Source organism: Prosopis cineraria, unplaced genomic scaffold (assembly GCF_029017545.1).
Source record: "Prosopis cineraria cultivar Desert tree isolate PC_DT_omini unplaced genomic scaffold, ASM2901754v1 PC14, whole genome shotgun sequence".
NCBI lineage: Eukaryota > Viridiplantae > Streptophyta > Magnoliopsida > Fabales > Fabaceae > Prosopis > Prosopis cineraria.
Window position 1 is genome coordinate 6601848 of NW_026555345.1, and position 18777 is coordinate 6620624.

At 29.3% G+C, this 18777-nt stretch overlaps 1 protein-coding gene and 2 long non-coding RNA genes across 3 annotated transcripts; 2 read left to right on the forward strand and 1 right to left on the reverse strand.

Annotated features, from left to right (window-relative positions):
- Window positions 1-236: 236 nt before the first annotated feature.
- Window positions 237-1245, forward strand: LOC129292593 (uncharacterized). Its single transcript, XR_008588907.1, has 3 exons — window positions 237-379; window positions 539-716; window positions 1087-1245. It is a non-coding gene; the product is annotated as an uncharacterized LOC129292593 (long non-coding RNA).
- A 3869-nt stretch (window positions 1246-5114) lies between these two features.
- Window positions 5115-6086, forward strand: LOC129292086 (uncharacterized). The gene is made up of 2 exons (XR_008588856.1): window positions 5115-5257; window positions 5520-6086. It is a non-coding gene; the product is annotated as an uncharacterized LOC129292086 (long non-coding RNA).
- Window positions 6087-13341: 7255 nt separating this feature from the next.
- On the reverse strand, window positions 13342-18386 carry LOC129293718 (putative wall-associated receptor kinase-like 16). The gene is made up of 3 exons (XM_054931804.1): window positions 17525-18386; window positions 15212-15397; window positions 13342-14715 (listed from the first exon to the last, which is right to left on the reverse strand). The coding sequence occupies exons 1-3, from the start codon at window positions 18384-18386 to the stop codon at window positions 13496-13498; spliced, it is 2268 nt and encodes a 755-aa protein (XP_054787779.1). The 3' UTR covers window positions 13342-13495.
- Window positions 18387-18777: the final 391 nt, after the last annotated feature.

Genomic DNA, 18777 nt, shown 5'->3' on the forward strand with positions numbered 1-18777 from the left:
CAAAGTTTGAATATACCAAGAGCGCGCGCGCGCGCATGTGACTGAATTATGTATTAAATAATGCCATCAATAAGCGTAATTAATATACAAAAAATGAAATTTAATAATGCAAATTACTGAAAATGAAATATTTGCACCATATCAACTATTGTTGACACATTCAACCTCGATTCTCTCCCTAGAGAGATTATAAATAAATATGAAGAGTAGTGTTAATTGTGAGGAGCATACCAAAAGGATCTTGAGATATACCTGTTAGTGTTTTCACTTTCAGTATTGCTCTCTGAAACAATGAAGAAAGCTATTCTAATTGCTTTTCTCATCATTTTTGCTTAATTTCTCTTCCTTCCTCCTTCCACTCATGCTCGTGGATTATATGGTAACACCTTGAAATTTCCTTTATTTTAATTTGCTACCTTAGCTTTTCAAATCATGAAATTATTATGAGAGTTACAAATTATTAATCATATATTCTTAATTTTCTGTCAATTAAACTGATGATGTAATACATACGTATATATTATATGATAATATGCAGAAGTTTCAAAGACAGTCACCTCGCCAACAAATGATAAGAACAATCCTGCAGTTAAATGTCCTCCTGGTTCTTCTTATCAATCTTGCCTTGCAAATCCTCCAAAAGTTACAAAAGAGCGTTGCCCTATCTATACCCGTGGTTGTAATAAGTAGCAGCAAAAAGAAATACATGACTAATGGTACGTACATTTAGTCAAAGGAAGAATGACAGTTGGATTTCAAAAATATTGAATTAATAACAGTTAGGTACTCAACAATTTTTTTTAAAAAAATGAGTTGCAAAATTGATTCAAGTAGTTGCAAATTTAAGTGTAACTCTCATCAGAATATATCTGAGATTTCTGCTTATAATTGTCTGAATTAATATTTGCAATTCAATTTTTAAAAATTTTTATTGGTAACTTAATTATCATTAATTTAATAATTTAAGACTTAACTGTCATAACTCTGTCTCTTAAAAATACGCTTTTCGCATAAAACTTTTACGTTGGTGCAGCTTTTTGTCTCTTATCATTTCTCCTGAAGAATAATGTCTTCCTTAATTACTAGGTTTCATGGGGAAGTCAAGGTGTATGTTGCTCATGAATTCTATGAACTGTGAGATCAGGTTGTTAAATTTACATGCCTGTGTTAATTGTACTTGAGATGAAGAAGATTGTATCTGCTGGCTTATAATTTATTATGAGTCAGTTTAATTAATAAATAAAGTTCCTCATCTATCTGTAATTTTATTGTGTGCGTTTTTATTTTATGCTTTGGTTGCATTATTTTATTTTATTATCCTAATGTTATTCGAGCAATTCATTTGGGAAAATGTAAAAAGGAAAAACATTTAAAAATGCAAGTGAAGGAATGACCGCAAAGTAAATAAAAGAAAAGAAAGCAAATGAATTTGGATTCGATGATAAATGGTATAAGTTCATCCTAATAATCGATTTGTAGCTTAAAATTAATCTTGGACGTCTGATTCTTTATCTTATATAATACATACCTAGAAGCTTTACTCCGTCGTCTTCTATTTAAAAAATATTTAAAAGATTTTTAAGAAAATATACGATAACTTTTTTATTTCTACAGTCATTTTCAACTCTAAAATATTATATATGTAACTATAACATGAAATTTTTATTTAACAACTTAATATTTAATTAAGAATGCCTCTTATTGAATACACACCGCTCATCTAAATCCAAAACCAATAATATAATAGAATTAATTACAATATATAATTTAATTAACATGGAACGTAACTTTTGATATAAATATTTTTCCCCAGCAAAACTTGGTTCAATTAGTAAGACATGACCCCATCTTTATAAATATATGCGTTCAAAATATCACCACTAAGAATAATATTTTGTTGGTGGTGGTGGATATCATAACGAGCACTTTTCCAACCAAAACTTGCCATACAATCTAAATAATTAAATAAACCATTAAAGACCCAACTCAAATATTGTTTGATTTGTATGTATTGTATAGTCAATTACTCTGAACCTTGGCTTGTGGCGTGCCAATTACGTTTATCTCTGCCTTATCCAATCACGAAATTTATTATCTAAAAAACTTATTGAATTTAAAAAGAAAAATTAAATTCAAAGTATTTTTCTGAACTTTTAAATTTTAAAATATCTTTTTTACTGTGTCCAAATCATAAACTTAGCATCTCTCAATATGTTCAGGGTGAAAAAAAAATCAACTATTAAATTATTAGAAAATTTTTTAAGGGAACTGTTGTATCTGTATAATATGTATATAATAATACAAACATTAAAACTCATCCCTTATATAGCAAAAATAAAACAAAAAAAATTATTGTCATAAGCTAATTTTATTTTTCATCCAAAATTTCAATCTATTCATATTTATTATTCTTCAAGGAAAGAATCTTCATATATAATTGAAATTGGTAATCCTCAAATTTTCCTTAACCACTTCTAAACCTATTTAATTTAAAATAATAATCTAGTCTAGTCTAGAATCTAGAATTATCCTGAAAAGAAGTGTCAAACACGTTCTTAAATCTTGGTCGTGGTTTGATCAAAAAATAAAATAAAATAAAAAGTCTTTGTCGTCAACTTCTTCGGTCTACCCATGTTAGAATATCTCACCTAGTCTTTATCAACTATTATTTCCTCTCTCGATTACTAATTTGATAAAAAAAAAAAAACTATTTTCCTGACATCAAGAAAACCGATTTTTATTTTTGGCTTGCAATATTTCTCTTTCTTCTCTCTGCAACTCTTACTCAAGTGAACATAGTGATTAAATAGAAACAATAATTAAACAATTTAGGTTGGCATAATTAATAGCTGCTTCCGTCATTCAAGGAAGTGATTTGAGGTTTAAATATCAACTGTTGTGTATGTAGCATCTTAATTGTGAGGGGTCTATTGTAAGCCATCTATATTTCAGGGAAGATTAGATTTCATTCTTGGCAGATCGTACTACTTACGTCTCACCAAAAATAATAATAATTAAATTTAAAAGGTAAAAAGGGGAAAAGCTTTATTTTTGTTCCTGAATGTTATAATCTTGGGATACAGTTTCAGTGCTAAGCGCAAAGATGACCAGGAGGAGCTCATCACCGAAACTGCACTGTTTTAATAAAAAGGGGTAGGAGATTTAGCAATTAGCTTACTAAAACGATGTCGTCCAGGGCTTCATTGAAAAATCATAAATTTGCATCAGCTTGTCCATCAAAAACAAATGGGAATCGAGATAATTAAGTAGCGCATTAACCTTCTTCCACAAATTTATAAAATTAAGATGAATGATTATCTTTCCCTATCATCTTTTTCTAACACTGACTCTATCGATCAATATCCTAGAAACAGCATCTAAATTTTGTTATTATCAAGTCATTGAGTATATAGTAAGTCTTCCTATGACCTACTCAAATTCGAATTATTTCTAATATCTCTTTTAATTTCGGTTACTTCTAGAGATACAAGCTAAGAATAAATCATACTAACATCAAAAAAATTTTTACCATTGATTAGAGAGAAATATATAACATAATCTTTTTGTGTGGTTGAAGAAGCTCACTTAACCATTCAATATTGAATAAATTGTCCTGCTAATAATTACCACTTCAAAGGTGGTTTTTTCGATCAACTTTCGACAAATTCAATATCTCAAAGGTGGTATAGCAAAAAAAAAAAACATATGCTTACCTCTAATTTTGGGCTATGTAAATTTTTTGGTATTTATCCTAATTTAAAAAAAGTCTAAATGTTAAAATCACCTAATGCAATCTTACCAGGGAAAAAAAATCATCTAATGCATCCAGTAATTAAAAAGTCTGAATACATGGCTCTTTGATATGGGGCTTAAATAAACTTTCTTAGAATAATAATATTAATTCATCACACGTCAAAAGAGTTTGGAACTAAATTTCTACCACATTAAAAAGAAGGGGCTCTTGTTCTTGCAGAAGGACTTGTGGAAGCAGTGAATTTGTTGCCTAAGAGCCTAGGAAGTATTCCGAATGGGACCCTTTTTTCTCAAATGTTTATTTAATTCTTTAACAAAAATAAAGAACCATAGATATAAAATAGGGTTAAGGTTATCTTAATCTTATCACTAACAAAACAGCTCCATGTTCACACATATATTATTTATTCGTATCGATGGGAAGTTAAAACGACCTCTAATCAAAATCCTTCCCTCATTGGTAGAGCCTTTGACGAAATTGCACCTTGTGGTCCCCATTCCATTTAATTTCCCATTTGTTGGAAACGTATCTCTTGCCACATTAGATATTTTTCCTCCCCAAAACAAAATTATATTTATACATTCATCTTGAGAAATTAATTTATTTTATATTTTTAGTAATTTTTTAAATTTTTATTTACTTTCTATGCTTTTCTATAGCCAAAATTCTATTTTTTTGTTTTTTAGATTATAATTTCAAATTTATCCTGCTCTTAATTATTTAAATTACTGATATTTAATGTTATTTTTTTTGGTTGATTAAAATATGATTTAGAAGTAAGAGACTGCAATTTTTTTAAAAAAATTAATTAAAATAAACAACTTTCCAAAAGAACTATTTTTCCATTTTAAAAGAAAACCGTTGAACAACAATAATATAGATAAATTCAGAAAATTTATAAGTGAATGGAAATAATTATAAAATATATAATTTATTTGATTACACACACACACTCTCTGTATATACACATAAATTTTTATATTTATAGATTTAATTTTATATGATAATATGTTTTGTCACTTAATATCCCCCGGGTCTAAAGTCATGGTCGTCGTTCGTTGGTCCAAAAACAAAAAAAAAAAACAAAAAAAGCAAAGTCGTTGTCAATTTCTCTGTCCCACCATTTTGGCATGTTATCTAAATTTCCTAGAGAGAGAGAAAGTATCCAATTTGTTTTCATTCTCAAAGTGAACGAGCAAGTCTTCCGACGACCAAGTCAATTTAGATTTTTTTTAAAAAAAAAATTTAATGACAAGCAATAACCGTGTGTACCACGAGCAGTAACAATTCAAGTCTTTATTTATCTCTCATGACACTATAAATAAAGACGATGGTTTATTATAATGTGAGCATACGAAAGGCAAAAATTGAAAGAGTGGTTGTGCATAGTACTTGCTCGATCTGTCACAATGAAGAAGGCTATTATAATTGCTTTTCTAATTTTGGCTTCAACATTTCTCTTCCTTCCCTCATCCACTCATGCTCGAGGAGTCCAATTCCCAGGTAACAGCTTAAATTAATATAATATTTGATAGATGGAAAACTGTTTTCTAAAAAAAATGTGAAAAAAATGGGGCATGTATATTTTTTCATTTCCTTTTTAGAGAATATTTTCTTACTTATCAAATATTATCGTATAAGTTTTGCCACCTTTACCAATATCATTTCCAAGAGAGCTATATATTTTCTCTTTGCCATAATCAAGAAATCTTGTGTAATATATGAATTATGTTTTGGTACGTAATTTAAAGTTATAATAATGCAGGGAAGAAGTTGCCGCCGGTAACTGGGGGAACGCCAATAAGGAATAGGCCTCATCACAGGCCTCCGTTTCGAAAGCTGCCACCAACTTTTTCATCACCTCCACCAGCAAGGCGGAAGTAGCACTACTCAGTTAGTTTATTTAGGGAATAATATAACTTTTAGTCTCAATTTTTTTAATTATTAATTTAATTCTTAAACTTTGATCCTTATGGTTTACTGAGTTAACCAAGTATATGGATTGAGTTGTTACGAATTAATAAGAAACTGTAAGGATTCAATTATTTCAAATCAAAGTTAAAGGATTGAATTGATAATCTGAAAAAGAAAAATTCTGAAACAAAAAAGTTATATTTTTCCTTAGTTTGAATTAATTTAATCACACTAATAGGTTGGAAGAGGCTCATATATATGTTGAAATTTCTATTTTTAATAGCTTGCCTTGTTAAGTGCATTTATGTTGTAACTTTTATTTCGCTTTCTGTTAATTTCCAAGAATAATGTCTTCCAACCAACTTGTAGCCGTTGATCATGAATTGTCCTTGAAAAGAACAAGCTCCCTTCTGTGTTATTGATGAACACACACACACACACACTGTCTCTCTCTCTCTCTCTATCTCTATTTTTACCTTTTTGCATTATTAAATGCTTATTTTTAAAATATGAATATTTAATAGGAATACCATAAGGAACTTGTTGAAGTTTTAAACAAAGTTAATGAGGTTTAAATTTTTTCTTAATTTTAACAAAACATGCTAAAAGTAACATATAAACAAAGACCAGAAGAAGTAGGGGGTGTGTGTGTAAGATGTCCATGCATTCATAATTAAATTTGTGTTAATTTTAAGTAATTCAATATTATCAAACGAGCTTAAAGAAAATTACATTTGTTGGTAGTATTAGATAATTTAATTCAATGCCTAATAAATGTCAATTAAACTTTCTTTAATTTTGACTTCGCCCATTTAGGCAGGGCCTGTTTGATTCATTGTACATGGGAGCTAGAGAGCTTCATAATATGACAAAATCTGATATGATTCAATCATATAGTTCATTAATTTTAATACAATACAGTGTTTTATGGCTTCATCATGAAATCAAGCGATGAGTTCTGCTGCAGATTTCCCTTCAGTATACACACACACAATGTAGATATAACTTTTTTTTTTAATCAAACAATATAGATATAACTAATATACTAAATTATAAAGGGATTATATAATTAATTATTTTAATTAATTAATTTTTTGTGAGCTGTAGTTAATTAATTGTATAATATCATCCAAGCTAGCTTATGGTATCAAGCATCAATGCACCATTTTCGAGGTTTTTAAAAATCAGATCACCTATTGAACGTGGCAAGATACTAGACTAAAAATTAACTGATATTTTATATCTTCATGTTTTATTCCTATTCTTTTTTTTTCTTTCGTCAAAAAATGGGTCTTCATAGTCCTAATTTTTTTCTTAATTGTTTTTACCCGTTAGAATTTTTATATAAGCCGATTCCATTTAAAAAATTTTCTTAATTATTACCTTATTTGGTATCTCAGATGCGATGGTAAAAATGAAGGATACACAAGTGGGTGAGTGTGGTAATTTTTTAATATTATTTTTTGTTTGATTAAAATATGATTTAAAAGTAAGATATTGCAACTTTTTAAAAACATAATTAAAAAACAACTTTCTAAAAGAACTATTTTTCAAGTTTAAAAGAAAACCGTTGAACAACATAATATAGACAAATTCAGAAGATTTATAAGTGAATGAAAATAATTATAAAATATATAGTTTATTTGATTACATATATAATATAGATACCCATAAATTTTTATATTTATAGATTTAATTTTATATGATAATTTGTCAATTTATTTGGCCCACCATTTTGGCATGCTATGCAACTTCTTTTATCACTTTTTTCAGCCACTATTATTTTCTCCCTCAAACATTAATTTAATGACAAACAATAACCGTGTTTACCACGAACAGTGACAATTTAAGACTTTGTTTATCTCTCACGAGACTATAAATAGAGACTATGGTTTAGTATAATATGAGCATTCAAAAGGCAAAAATTGAAAGAGTGATTGTGCACTATTGCTCCATCTTTGACAACGAAGAAGGCTATTCTAATTGCTTCTCTAATTTTGGCTTCAACAATTCACTTCCTTCCCTCATCCACTCATGCTCGAGCATTCTCATTCCCAGTTAATTAACAACACAAACTAACACAATATTTGATAGCTTGACGGAAAAGGTTTTTTTTTAAATATATATATATATATATATATATGAGGCATGCACATTTTTCATTTCCTTCTCAAAAAATATTTTTACTTACCAGACATTATTGTATAAGTTTTGCCCCATTTGTTGATGTTCAATTATTCAAGTATGAGTAGACATAAAATAATGTGTTCTAACATGTGGTATTAGAGTTGGTTTCAATCCAAGGACCTAAAATACATCATGTTATCAGGCACATGTTTGAAGCCTAAAATGGGACTAACCTTGATTGCAGCATGGACTTGTGTGCACTACACCGTTTGAAGCCTAAAAAGTTAAGTTGGCCCTAAAATAAGGACTTAGTGTTTGATGTGTCTTTGATATAGGAAACTTATAGACTCACACTTGAAGGGAGAGATTGTTAGATGTCCAAATGTGAATGGATAAAAGAAGATATGAGAAGTCTCATATTAGATAAAGCTATGCTTAATAACTATTGTATGATACTCCCTCTAATCCTATTTATAAGTCACTTCTAACATGTTTCACCAAAACTAAAGAAAACTTTAAACTTCGTTAACTTTGTCTTAAAATTTAACAAGTTTTTACCTTTATCAGTAATAAATATTCTTAAATCTCATTAATAAAGGCAAAAATGTAAATAAAAGTATTGAAAAGTGATAAGTGCCCTATAAATAAGACCAATTTTTTTTTTCTCTTTGCTCTATAAATAGGACTAAAGAAGTAAAGATGAATAACCCATAAACTAGAATATTATGATTTTGAATTAAGATGTAACATTTTTATCTTAATCTTGTTCATTTCTCTTCTCCACCCGTACAATTGCTCATCCCTAGCAACTGATATCATTTCCTAAGACTATATATCTTCTTTTACCACAATTAAGAAATCTTGTGTAATATATGAATTATTTTATAATACGTGGTTCAAATTTATGATAATGCAGGGAAGTTGCCGCCAGTAATTAGGCGAACGCCAATAAGGAATAAGCCTTCAATTAATCGTTCCCCCGGCTCTCGATATTATAGCACAGCTTGCCTGCCTTATCTCAAGCCTTCGGTTTGGAATCTGCCACCAACTTATCCATCACTTTCACCGCCTGGCCGTAAGTAGGACTTAATTAGTTTAATTAAGGGATAACATAACTTTTAGTCTCAATTTTTTTAATTATCAATTTGGTTTCTAAACTTTGATTCAATATAATTCAGTCATTGTAGTTTATTGAGTTAAGTAAGTATAAGGACTAATTTGTTACAAATTAATAAGAAGGATGGAATTATTTCAAGTTGAAGTCTAAGGATGGAGAATTGGGAAAAAAATTTCAAGAACTAAAAGTTTTATTTTTCTTAGTTCAAATTAATTTAATTACACTGAATCACTAATAGGTTGGGAGACACTTGTGTGTGCGCGTGTTGAAATTTCTATTTTTAATAGCTTGTCTTGTTACATGCATCTATGTTGTAACTTTTATTTCACTTTCTCTTGCCAAGAATATGATGTCTTCTTACCAAGGTCTAGCCGTTACTCATAACTTGGCCTTGAAGTGAACGAGCTCCCTCATGGGTTATTGATGAATATATATATATATATATATATATATTCATGTAGTCTTATTTATAGACCAAAGAGAGATATTTGTTTTGGTTTTATTTATAGAATATATACATAATTTGTGTGTCTATATTTACCTCTTTTTCCTATTAAATGTTAGGAAGGTTATCAATTATTAGGGTATATCATTTTTTAAAGTATTTATATTCTTTTGGTAAAAAAGTATGTATATTTAATAAGAATAGTATTGAAAACTTGTTAAAATTTTAAAATTTTGGTTAGTTATGATAAAACATACTGAAATTAATATATAAATAAAAATAGAGAAAGTACCTGCTCGTGTAACATGTCTATACATTCATAATTAAATTTATGTTAATTGTAAGTAATTCAATATTATGAAACAAACCTGCAGAAAATTATATTTGTTGGTAGTATTAGATAATTTAATTTAATGCATAATAAATGTCCATTAAACTTTCTATTATCTTAGTTAAATCTTATATACTAATAAACCTCATTAAATACACTAAACAATATTATTTTTTTCAAAATAAAAATATAAACTTCCAAAAATACCTTTTATTTGATAACCTTAAATCTATATTTAGTTATTATTAAATAGAGAGAGCTAAATGGTAATATTGGAATAAACATATTTAATGAAGCCTTAATATTTTCAAAGTATATCATATTTGGAATACAGAATATTCACAAAAATATATTATAATTTGGGACGAGCGAGTATTACAATTTGGTCCATGCCAATTAATTTCTTCTTTAATATTGTACGTCTTCACCCATTTAGACATGGCCTGTTTGATTCATTGTACATGCATATGGTAGCTAGAGAGCTTTATAATATGACAACATCTGATATTATTCAATGATATATATATATTTCATTAATTTTAATACAATAAATCAATCGATGAGTTCTGTTGCAGATTTCACTTCAGTATATATACACGCAATTAATGAGTGTGTGTGTGTGTAACTGATATACTAAATTATAAAGGGATTAGATAATTAATTCTTCTAATTAATTAATTTTTATGAAACTTAGTTAATTAATTTTATAATAGCATCCTAGCTACAGCTTATGGTATATATCAAGTATCAACGCATCATTTTCAAGGTTTTTAAAAATAAGATCAGCCATTAGACCGGGCAAGATACTAGACTACTAGTCCAAAGGTCAATGATCAAACCGCGCGATTGACCTGTATGAGTAGGTTTGATCTTAACTTGTTAATTCTGTTTTGACCAAGTTAACCAGTCTCTTACCAAGTTAACCGAATCAGTAACTAGATAGCTAATTCTCAATTTAACCGGTTGAGTCATGTTTTAAACATTGATCATTTTACTTCCAACAAAATATCGTCAGGGCATCATTTGTGTATTTGGCTTCCTTGACCTCCTAAAATTCATCGAAATGATTTTTTTTTTCAAAAAAAAAAAACCTGTAGAATTATGCCCAAACTGTGATCGATATGAAGGAAATCCAAGCTATATATTCAAATAAGCAAAGCATGTCAAAAATAAAGCAGGCTAAAATGAGATTAATTATAACATGAACCGGGAACTCAAGGTCTAGGTATCAGATTCATTAGGTTATTATAATATATATTTGAATTAATTGATGGTGGATGTTGATGATCACCAACAAGTAATGTCACATTCACAAAAACGATGTCCACCAACGTCCTTACAGGTGGCGTGACGAGGCATCGGAGAAGCTGCATATTTATACACGAACTCGTACAGACAGTCCATAGCTCCTTCTTTCCCACCCTTTCATGGTAAAGTCATGTTCACGCATTCAATACATATATAATTTTTGGTGTCACAGAGCATGAGATCACGTAACTCATACTACTGGAAAAAGATAATGGAAGAGAGAATCGTACCCTGACCTTGAGTGTGATGGTCAGGGAGAGAGAATGAGTAAAAATTGAGTGAGAATAGAACTTTCAATGCTAAGTAAATATCCTATAAAATGATAGAACTTTGAAAAAAAAAAATATATATATATATATATATATTCTTCAAATGTAATTTAATTTACCGTTCTGAGTAATTTATTGATTTCTGGCTACAAAAATGGAAGCGATTCTGATTTTGCGAAAATTGGATATTAGGTCATTCAATGCTAAGTAAATATCAATTGAACTTTTATTGAAGTTTGCTCAATCATAATTAATATTTTGAGCTTTGACCAGATGGTTTAAATTTACCCTTATGTCGAATATTTTTTCTAGTCCTATGTATAAGTAACTTCTAGTATGTTTTATTGGAATCAAACAAAATCTTAAACCTCATTAACTTTATCTTAAAATTCAATAAGTTTTTACCTTTATCTCTAATAAATATTCTTAAATTTCATTGCTAATATTTTTATTTAAAGCATTTAATAAGGATAAAAATCTAAAGAGAAGTATTAAAAATTGAAAAGTTCTCTATAAATAGGACTAATTTTTTTTCTCTCTTTGCCCTTGGAATAGGACAAGAGGAGTATATTTGGAGTAAACTTTTCCCTTGAGAGTAATCTTAACTATCAAATTTTTTAATTTTGAAAAATCACACGTATTACGTATCTGTATTCTATATTTATTCTACACGCACAAAAGCAATGGCAATAATTAGTATGACATGTCAAAATGATATACTTCCACATCAGCCTAATGATGTGGCAGAATAATGTGAGTCACCAGGTTTTTTTAAAAAAAATCATACATGCCATGATTTCAAATCTACAGTAATTGCTTTAAATTATATCATATTTATGATTTGGAAATGTGTTTTAATTGAACTAATTTATATTGGAGATGCAATCAATTCCATTCTATGCATTTATTCTATAATTGGGTTCCTTACAATTTGACTCTTGATATAAAATTAATCTACTAATCCTTATTATAAGACACTACCAACTACTTCTGGAACCAGGTTAAGGTAGTTAAATTATTAAGTTTGTTTGAAAATATAATAACCTTTCATTTTTGCCCCTATTTAAAAAGTTTTAAATTTGTATTACATTTTCTATCATAGTTAACGAATTTAAATATGAATAATATTAAAAAAATTATAAGTAATACAAATAATGTGCCTTATATTAAGAATTAAAAAATTTTCTTATAATAAGGATTGGAAGGAATACATAGCCTTCAACATGATTTTCTTTTAAATTATATCAATTCCCTTGTGATATTTTTGGTTTCTCACAAACAAAAAATATACGTGTGTGTGTGTGTGTTTCACTCCATTTTCTTCACCATTATATTTTAACAAGTTGCTCACCATTTATATATTTTTGGACAAAATATAAAAAATTTCTTTAAACTTTGAAACAATTGCATAGAACTTCTTTCACATTTAAAAGTTTAAAATTAACCTTCCTAATGTTATTTTATCATAAACTCATTTAATGTTGTTTCTCAGTTATCTTGTTAATAGAAGTTGTTATGTTATAATAAGACATACAGCAGCTTATGTAATATCTTATGTAAGCTAACAATAACTTTATAAAAATTTTATCCATATTTGTTGTCATGTGGTGCATGTTTTTCTTGTTTTAAAGGATAAATTTTTATTCATAGGTTCTTCTTTAAATTAAGCCAAAAATAATTTAAATATTTTTACCAAATTAACTATCATGTGTATTTCATTAATCTAACATGACAAACTTTGTTTATAGATAACAAAGTTAAAAGCAATAGGGAGGGGAGCTTAAAAAATTAGGGAGATTAATTTTAAACATTTAAAAATGAGGAGAGTTATGTGCAATTGCATTAATTTAGGGGGATTTTTATATTTTTTAGACTAAAGTACTGCACTATGGCACATTGGCATTACACATACATACATGCACAATTTAGCTAATTACTAATTACAAAAGAAATAGTGACGGGGGGAGAGGTCTTAATTAACAAATATTAAATTAAATATTTTTTATTAAGAAAGCTTTGTTAATAAAGCATAATATCATTATACTTAATGGGATAAAGCTTGTTGTTGTTGTTATATCTTATTAAGAAAGCCTAAGTGTATGATCCAAACAAATACCTTATTGGTTTCTTCTAATACAATGCCAACTGAAACCCTACCATTATTCACATATTTCCCTATGAAAGAAACAAGGAGAAACGCACAAAAACACATATTTAAATGCTAAAAAGATCATCGCCCATTTGCAATCTCAAATGCTATCTGCTTTTGTGTGCTATCATGGCTGGCAACTGAAATGCTAGTGCTGGCATCCCCATATCCATTAGGTACGTGACCAAGTAAGTATTCACTTTCTTCTACTTTCATAGCCTCTTCTTCCTTCATAGCCTCATCCTTCACCCAAGGATGCATTTCCACTGCAATCATGTTTTGTAACTCCAATGCTACCTCCTTCATAGTGGGTCTTTCCTGTCCATTAACTCTCAGACACCTCAAAGCCAATAAGGCTACATCCTTTAGCTGCTTTGCATTCTTCTTCTGCTCTAATCTCCTATCAAGAATTTCCCACAAGCAGTTTTCTTTCACAGAAGATACAAAGTACATTGCCAAATTTCTTAGTTCTGGCCTATTGAATGCAACTGCTTTATTCCCAGTGAGTAACTCCACAAGAACAACTCCAAAGCTGTAAACATCACTCTTCTCATTCAACTGACCAGTGTGAAGGTACTCTGGATCCAAGTATCCTAGTGTCCCTTGCACGACAGTGGTAATTTGAGTTTCATCAAGAGGAACAAGTCTTGAAGCTCCAAAGTCCGACACCTTTGCTTTGTCATTGTGGTCTAAAAGAATGTTGGTGGATTTAATATCACGATGAATAATGGGAATAGAAGCAGCAGAGTGTAAATATAAAATAGCCTCCACAGTTTCTGCGGCAATTCTTAATCGACTTTCCCATGTAATAAAATGTCCAGTCTTTGATGGGTCTATGTGGTCAAAAAGAGTACCATTGTCCACAAACTCATAAACTAATAAAGGAACTTCAGTTTCAAGACAACACCCTAAAATTTTGACCACATTCCTATGATTTATTTGGGAAAGCACAAACACTTCATTGATGAAATCTTTAATTTGACGGGCATCTCCTCCTACTCTGGACTTCTTAATGGCAACATGTGTATTGTCCGGTAATATTCCCTTATAAACTATGCCTTGTCCCCCACAACCAAGAATTCTACCTTCATCAAAATTGTTTGTGGCATTTTTGAGCTCAATTTCTGTAAATATCTTGATTCTTTCAGCGTAGCTCTGTTGTTGTGAAATGTGTTGCTGCAACAAGTTTCCTCCATTTTGTTCAAAATTTCTTTGCCTGATTTGTTTCAAGGTTCTTCGCTTATGTACCAAACATGTTGTGGAAGCTAATGTGAAGACAACCAATAAGACAACAACAATGCCTGCCAACCAAATGAAATTTCAGAAAAAGGATTTGAATTTTAACTGAAATGTTATTATAGGAAGATGAAAATCTTTCATTTATTTTTAGTGAATCATTCACTCCAATCTGAGGACAAAAACGAATCATCATTTAAATAAATAAGGCATTTTCAAGATGGGTGCAAGACATAAATAATAACCATTCTGATAGATCTACAATAAACTGTGATCACATGTTTTAATAAAAATAATAAAACTCCAGTAAACCTTGTAGTACGAGTTAAGTTGTAAATTTTTTCAGGATTTTTAAATTTTAAAAGTCGACACTTTAAATTGTGTGTGAAGGTTTGAAAATAATAATGATATTTAAATTAATGCATACTAGTATTAAATTATTCATATTTTAATAAGATATTATTAAAATAAAAAAGAAAGTAAAAATGCAGTTTAACTAAAAAATGATCCCAAAAATATTAATCTTTAAAAATATACTTAACAGAGAGTGGTTTTTCTCACCTAGTGCTATTATAAGAATGCGCAAATTTGAATGAGATGAAGCCTTCAAAGTGCAGTGTGTTCCATTAACATAGCCATCGCCTGTGTATCCAGGTGGACAAGAACAGCTGTAGCCACCATCGAAATTGTGACACAGCGCCTGCGTTGAGATACTGCAATTATTGCTTGCGTTGCACTCATCAAAATCTGAAATGGAGAAAACGGTATTACAAGTGACTTTTAACTATATCAGTCAAATAAAGAAGGGAAAATACAATTGGGGAACCCTAACTAATTATAATTAGAATCTTAGATTATTGAAATTTTAATAATGAATCATAGTCCTTAATTAAAATTAAAAATATATATGAGTTTATAAAATTACCGTTTTACTTGAAAAATTAAAAAATGATATTGTTGAAATTATTATCATTGAATGAGAATATCGTTAATCTTAGTTAATAATTTAGAATGGTTTGTTCCTAATATGAAACTAAAATTCACCTTTGAAACTTTCCAAGACACTTGTAAATATACAATAGTCACTTGAAAATTTACTAAAATTATTTTTGAATTTAAATCCAATTATTTGTGAATTTTTATACTTGTTAATATATAGATAAATTAGTTAAAAAAATAAGGAAATGACATTGCTGAAATATTATAGGATGGAAATATTGTTAATCTTAGTTGGGAAATAGATGAACAATAGGTGAAAATGGATTGTTTTTTAGGATGCAACTAAAATTTACTTTTAAAACTTTCCAAAAATACTTGTGAATATATAATAGTCACTTAAAAATTTACTAAAGTTGCTTTTGAGGGGCATTTTAGATTATTAATATTTTTTAATTTCAATTAAGGACCATGATTCATTATTGGGATTTTAATAATTTAGGATCCGTAATTGTAATTTATGGCCTTAGAGGATCCCTAATTATCATTGTTTCAATAAAAAAAGATGTAACTTCATCCCTAAAATTAAAAAGATGTAGTTAAATTATTGATATTATGTTATTTTTTTTCAATTTGTCTCTATTAAATATATCATTTTAAAAAAATTGTTTTCTTCATGCAACTTTGTATTTTCTATTTATAGAAAATTGTGAAAGATGAATTCAGAATAAAGTAATTAATAATTCATCTTTTTATATAAAAAAGTGAATTATAAAAAAAATCATGAAATTCTTTGAGAATGGACTTGCATATAGAATCGAGTATTACATCCGCAATAATATAGGATACTTCCAACAAGCGTTAATTAAGGAAATTCAATTTTGCTCCAAATCTAATGAAAATTACTAAATATAGGGGCAAAATTGAAAAGATATTTCTTAAAGCTACAAAATGCCATGTGCTTTGGATAAATAAAAAAATTATACTTGCTCCGTTCACAAATGTAAGATATTTCTAACTAAATTTTACCCTCAATAAAGTAGTTACTTACTTTCAAACTAATCTGATCTTTTTATATTTACCTTTATTAAACACCCTACAATAAATATAAAGTCATTCGTTAATAGGAACACTTTTAAGAAAAAAAAGGCAATAATTATATATCAAAAGACTAAAAATGCCTTACATTTTTTTTAACATCTAACTCCTTAAAAAATGCCTTACATTGTTAAATGGAGAGAGTAAAACATATTCTATGGAGTACTAAATATTTTTATTAGCAAAAATATTACTATTATATAATCCCTCCTATCATTTTTAAAGGTGTTAACTACTTTGTGAAATTGCAGAAATTAGTTAAATTTTATTAAATATAAAAAATTACATTTTTTAAAAATATTGTATGATTGATATAACTCATTGGAGAGGAGAAGAAGGGAAAAAAAGCATTAATTAAATTCAAAATAATCTAGTGTTTCAAGCATAAGTTCAAAAGAAAAATCTATTCCAAAAACTAGCCTAATGAGTAAAGAGTGCTTTAAATTTATAAACTCTACTTCATTTATGAGACTATTTGATGTAAGACTTATATAGCTCCTACCAATTAGAACGATTAATGGGTAGTCTTTAATATGACATCAGTCTTCCATGAGAAGCCCAATGTTCTAAGCACAAGTTTAAAAAGAAAATATCATCCTTTAAAAACTAGCCTAGAGGGTGAAATAGTCACTTAAACTTATAAATCATATCCATACATAACCTGTGAGGATTTCTTGTATATATGAGACTCGCAATAAATAGACCATGATAATTTTAAAAATAATGTTTCATTAAATTTTATAAAACACGCTGGATCAACAACACATAGCAGGTTGGAGTAGGTTTCATAAATGTGGGAGGGGCATGAAAGAATAGAAATTGAAGTATATAGAGAATTACCTCGACATCCATCTGGATGATATGGATTTCCCTCAAAACCAGTTTTGCATTTGCAGTTGTACCCATATCCATCGTCAGAGCGAACCAGATCTGTATTGTCTTTGCAGGCACAGTGATCACTCGAAATCGAAGAATTTCGACAGGTCAGATTTGAAACCGTCCAATCCAGGACTATAGGGGCCGTCTCATGGGGAAAATAGTCCAAATAATCAACAGAGAACTTAAACCAGTCGCTTTTGGCAACAAAAGCATAACTGCAATTGTTGAAACTCGAAACGTTGGTAAAGTTGACTGTTGATACTGTAAAATTGATACTATTCATCCCAGCAGGAATATCTACCTGGCAACATCCAGTTCCTGTACAAGTTTTATCATTCAACTCTTCAGGAGGAGGTTTTTCACACAGCGTTGCGCAGCCATTGAAATAGCTCTCGTTCTGTCGTAAGCTATTCTGGGCCCTGGTTATGCTCAAGGTGTCGCAACCAATAGTTACGAACTTGTTTTGCGTGCTGGAAACGGTGAAATCATCGGTGCGAAGATGTTGGACAAGACCTACTCCTGATCGATTTTGACAGATCTTAGAGATATTCATGAGAATCTCCATTTGACCTGCTTGTGGGGATATGCTAGAAATTTGGAGATTGTCTCTGTAGAGTAATTTAGATGTGGAGTTGTCGCAGGTGAGATTAAACGACTCCTCCAAGAAGCAGTTGACACCCGTACTAGGTTGTATTCCCACGCCAAATGGATATGGAATCTCTAAGTCTCCACATTTTCTGGGACAGCCTTCAAGGGATGATTGAGTTTCTACTTCTGCCATGGCTGCAGCTAATAGAATGAGGAAGAGTAGCTTCAGCCCCATATCGCCTCTCTCGTGTTCGGAAATTAAGTGGGGGGAAAGGTAATAAAAGCTATATAGGCTGGTGCTGCGCATGCTTTCAAGATTACAGGACTTTTTTGAAGTATTATGTAAAAAATATAAAACGTTTTAAGTGTTTCAAGACATAATTAATAAATTTTTTTAAAAAATCTTTAAATAGGAATGTAATTAATAAGATTTTTAGTTGAGTATCCTATTAAACAAGAGTGAATACTAAAAAAAATAATTTTAAATGTCATTAACTATATCATTGTTAGATGTAGATTAGTTAAAAATATTTTATAATATTAAAGGAAATGACTTTTATTAATAGGCAAGTGGCACGCAGTCTTGTGAACTTTAGGACAGTCCCCTTATCTTGATTATTCAAAAA